Raw genomic sequence first — 4209 nt, 5'->3', positions numbered from 1 at the left:
CAAGTAAGCAATATTCCGTAGCCAAATAGACAAACGAAACAAAAGCAACATACCTTGGTCAGACACTCAAAAATTATAGCGGTCAATTTTACATGTACCGGTTGAAAGTTGGAACTTAAACGTGTGCAATTGGATTGACTATTGCAAATAATATTGAATTGGCTAGTTTAAAGGTCAATCAACCGTTTGACTTTATATATTGATTGATTTTTTTTTTTCGAAAATAGGATAATTTATCTCATTTTAATAATAACTATTCTTTCTAACTTTTTATTGTCATCTTTTAATATATTATTTATTCATCTTAACTAATTCATGTATGTTAAAGTATATTAATCTAAAATATTAATAAAAGAATAGATTAAAACTCTCAATTAACAAAAAATTAGATACAATTTCTTATTAAAATTTCAAATACACTATGAATTAAGGAAATCATAACGCATTTCAAAATAGACTAAAGAAATATATATAAAAAAAATTAGAATCCTAAAAATAACATACTAGTTAATTAGTAGTGAACAATCATCACTTGATTCATGCACTACATAGCTAGATAGCAGAGGGTGTGAAGAACAATGTTTGGACGTAGTCATCAACTGTGTATGTGCTTTTGTCATCGCCATGCTGATATATGACCTGAGCAGTTCTTGCCATGTTGAAACAAGCTTTCACTATTGAAGAAGGCAGAGCGGTCGTGTTCATGGCTACACCATTCAACTCTAACCACAGCTTCCCTATGAGCCCCCTTATATGTTTTCTTGCTTCATTCTCATCACAACCATTATTTTCCCTCATGTAGCACTGTATGCTGCAAGCATTATCCCCTCTCTCTTGTTCTTCCTGAACAACATGAATAATGCAATTAGGATTTTAAAAAATTATGTAAATTAATCACTAAGTAAGTTGTCTTTATATAAAACTAAAAAATTAGATGACGTATTTAACAGTTTTCAACTATTAAATTTACTTAATGAGTATATAGAGTGATAAAGTATAAGATGAATGAGGTACCGTTGAAGTTCCTAGGTCGTCCCAAAAACGAAGAATTTCGCCAGAACAAGAGAAGAGCCTAGGATATGTCTTCATCAATGAAAGAGTATCCTTTGAGATACCATCACCAACGAGGAAAGTTGCATGCGTCATGGCCATGTAAGATCCTGCGGAAATCACCCCGTTGTCCAGATATTCCCTAAAAGATGGCACGTAACCCTGGTTGAACCATTTGGCTTCCTCAAGAAATGCTTCAAATATGTCTATCCACTGAACAAAATAATAATATAATCATGCATCAACCTTTCGTTAATTAGAATCTTAAATTAAACGTATCTTGTGTATATATGTTTTATTCTTGGGATTCTCACCGTTTTTTTCAAGTAGGCAACAGCGGTTAGTCCACGCTCTTTCTGAATTTTGTATGCAATTTCGTGAGTTGTGTTATATAATGCCATGTAGCATATTTTCATGTATTCAGGTAGCTGCTCCATTGCATCAAGATCCCATCTATAAATAAAAAAGTACTTGGTTCGTTTCAAAATATTAAGCAGAAAAATATTGCTCTTAATTGGCACATACCTTTTGATTGCCTTGACGAAAAGAACAAGATCATCGAAAGAGCCATAAGTATCGAAGATATCATCCATAACAAGCAAAATGCATACTGTTTTAGTAAGTTCAATACGGCAGTTGGAATAACGTGGTTCTGGGAAAATCCCCACTGTCCATAGAAAGCACTCTGACGGTCTATCTCTAGCAAAACCAAGGCTCTCAATTAGTCCTAATTCCTTCCACCACCTAAACAAATGCAAACAAATAAATTGTCACATCAATTATATAAGCATTTCAAAGTAAATATACTTTAGATTATATATTGTATTAAATTTAAAATTAGAGTGTGACCTGGTGATTTCTCCTAATTCTCTTTTGTACAATGATTGAAGCATGTCATAATCCAACTTGGCCAATTCCAAAAGAGCTGGTATTTTGGTTGTTGTACGGCTGTATTGGTCCATGTAATTCTTGGCTTCTAACCTCTCCATTTGAAGGTGCCTTGGAAGCCTTAAGGCTCTGCTAACTTGTCTTCCTAATTCAGGAGCCATGTGAGGGATTGATTGGTGAAGATGGCCTCTTGAGAAGTCCATGGCTTGTTGTAACACTCCTTCACCTTCAGCACCTAGAAATGATGCCTCGTACAAACTTAGCATGCCACCTATGTCTCTGCTCAGTGATTCCTTGAAATTTCCACTCTTGTCCAAAAACTTGTTGAAATTCTCTGCCGTCAAACAATAATAATTCATCTTATTATATCATAGGTACAGTCAAATATTTAATTTGAATAGAACATGAATGTATGTCTATTTGTTTAAATTTTTTGAATTAATTTTACCATTCAATATTAAAATTGCTATGATCTAAAAATTTAGAATTCGATTTTTGTCAATAAAAAAAATTTTAAGTATAAAACAAAATAAAATAAAAAAAGTTTTTACCTAAAAGAATATATTAAAATTATAATAATTTATATGATTGTTTTTGATAACTTAACTTTTCGAAAGAAAATAATTTCATCACATTTTTTATAGTAATAAAGATAAAATTTTATTTTTTAGATTTCTTATATATTATTTTTAATATAAAAATAGAAAATATATAAAAAAAATACATAATGATAAAGATATAACATATATAGCATTCCTCAATTATTATTTATCAACATGCCGAATGCAAATTAATTAATTAATTAGTTGAATAAAGGTAATACATACCAGGAAACGTGGTCCAGCCATTGTGCCTGAGGAGGCGAAATTGAAGGGATGTGGCAAATAGGTCTTGTGAGGCATCCCAGTGGCATATCTTTCCAAGAAGTGCATTAATCTCTTCTTCAAAATGGTGCCCAATTCCCAGCTCTTGAATGCTATCAATTATTTTCATTGTTCCCACCGGATCACTTGACTTTTTTAGCAATGCTTCTTGCCCTTCTTTCTTCACCTGCTCCAAGCTTTTCTTCCTATCATTACTTTCAAGACACTCCACCTATCACCCCAACATCAAAACCAAACCAAAATAGGAAAATAATTAACTGCAGAAAAGGAAATTAAGGCCTTGTCACCTTTGAAACCAAAAATTAATATAGTTAATTGACCATGAATATTAGCTCATCCTTTTCTTCTATATAACCAGTAGTGCCTTTGTATTACCAATTTGGATGCATTAAAAAGTAGTAAACGACTATGCTAATCAGCTACTAAAATCAATCATTAGTATAAAATACATATTAGAATATAAAATATATATTAAAAATAAATTAAATTATATATATATTTATATACAATTACATTAGTAACTGATTTTAATGATTGATTTGGTGTACGAATAATATTTTAAATATAATTAATATATTAAATTTATTTTCTTTTTTTTATTTATCAAAAATAATTAATTTTATTTGAGCATCCGAGATTTCACTGGAAGGTAATTTGATTTTTTTTTTTACTTGAGACTCGAATTCGAGATTACTATAATATCTATTACGCTAATCAATTATTTATCGACAGATATATTATTTTTTTAAACATATCTATAATGTATATAAAAACCATGATAAAAAGGAAATAGTTATTAAAAGTTTGCTTCTTCCATAAATCAAGTATGGAAATACTTGGAGGGACTTTAATTTACCCAAAGAAAGTAAAATAAAAATCTTAGAGAGAGTTTAATCAAAGGGCACCTTCTCACGAAGAAGAACGGAATTGATGGATAATTTTTTACTAAGCATAATGGTCCCTTGGCCTTTAGATGTTTGTAGCGACAAGTTCCATGGTGGATGCATGGAATTGTGTCGAGGATGATGAATTGAGCTTGAAAGCGAAGAAGCTCTAACTTGTATAACAAGAGCCATTTGATCTGTAGACATATGAACAAGTAGCTCTCTAAGTTAGAACTATGTATGTTGTTATTATGACTATGATCAACACAATTGTTGTCTGCGCCTTATATAGATTCTCGCTAACCGCCGCTATAAGCCAAAGCAACTTCTAAAAATTAATTTCGTGTCAATAAAGGTTTTTTGAAATTTGTGGGCACCCATATGTCAATGTCATTACTGATTGATTTTTCTTATTTTCTTTCGATAATGCAATGCCATTAAATGTAATCCATGTTACCATGTATGTGAACATGATGATATTCGTACAATTAATCTGCGCAGAC

The 4209-nt window shown here is 31.1% G+C and overlaps 1 protein-coding gene across 1 annotated transcript; it reads right to left on the bottom strand.

Moving 5' to 3' along the window:
• Positions 1-374: 374 nt before the first annotated feature.
• On the bottom strand, positions 375-3965 carry LOC112707042 (probable terpene synthase 11). Its single transcript, XM_025758596.2, has 7 exons — positions 3728-3965; positions 2766-3033; positions 1900-2272; positions 1576-1794; positions 1365-1503; positions 1015-1263; positions 375-843 (listed from the first exon to the last, which is right to left on the bottom strand). The coding sequence occupies exons 1-7, from the start codon at positions 3911-3913 to the stop codon at positions 553-555; spliced, it is 1725 nt and encodes a 574-aa protein (XP_025614381.1). The 5' UTR covers positions 3914-3965; the 3' UTR covers positions 375-552.
• Between the last annotated feature and the right edge of the window lie 244 nt (positions 3966-4209).

The sequence above is a fragment of the Arachis hypogaea genome, chromosome 8 (genome assembly GCF_003086295.3).
Source record: "Arachis hypogaea cultivar Tifrunner chromosome 8, arahy.Tifrunner.gnm2.J5K5, whole genome shotgun sequence".
Taxonomy (NCBI): domain Eukaryota; kingdom Viridiplantae; phylum Streptophyta; class Magnoliopsida; order Fabales; family Fabaceae; genus Arachis; species Arachis hypogaea.
The sequence above is the reverse complement of the archived record's forward strand: the minus strand, read 5'-3'. Positions and strand labels throughout refer to the sequence as shown.

Excerpts from the sequence above, each read along its gene's own strand:
- LOC112707042 (XM_025758596.2), bottom strand. The coding sequence starts at position 3,913 with ATGTCTACAGATCAAATGGCTCTTGTTATACAAGTTAGAGCTTCTTCG. Across the intron at positions 3,034-3,727 it reads CCGTTCTTCTTCGTGAGAAG|GTGGAGTGTCTTGAAAGTAA; the intron begins GTGCCCTTTGAT and ends TTGGGGTGATAG. Across the intron at positions 1,504-1,575 it reads TTCGTCAAGGCAATCAAAAG|ATGGGATCTTGATGCAATGG; the intron begins GTATGTGCCAAT and ends TTTTATTTATAG.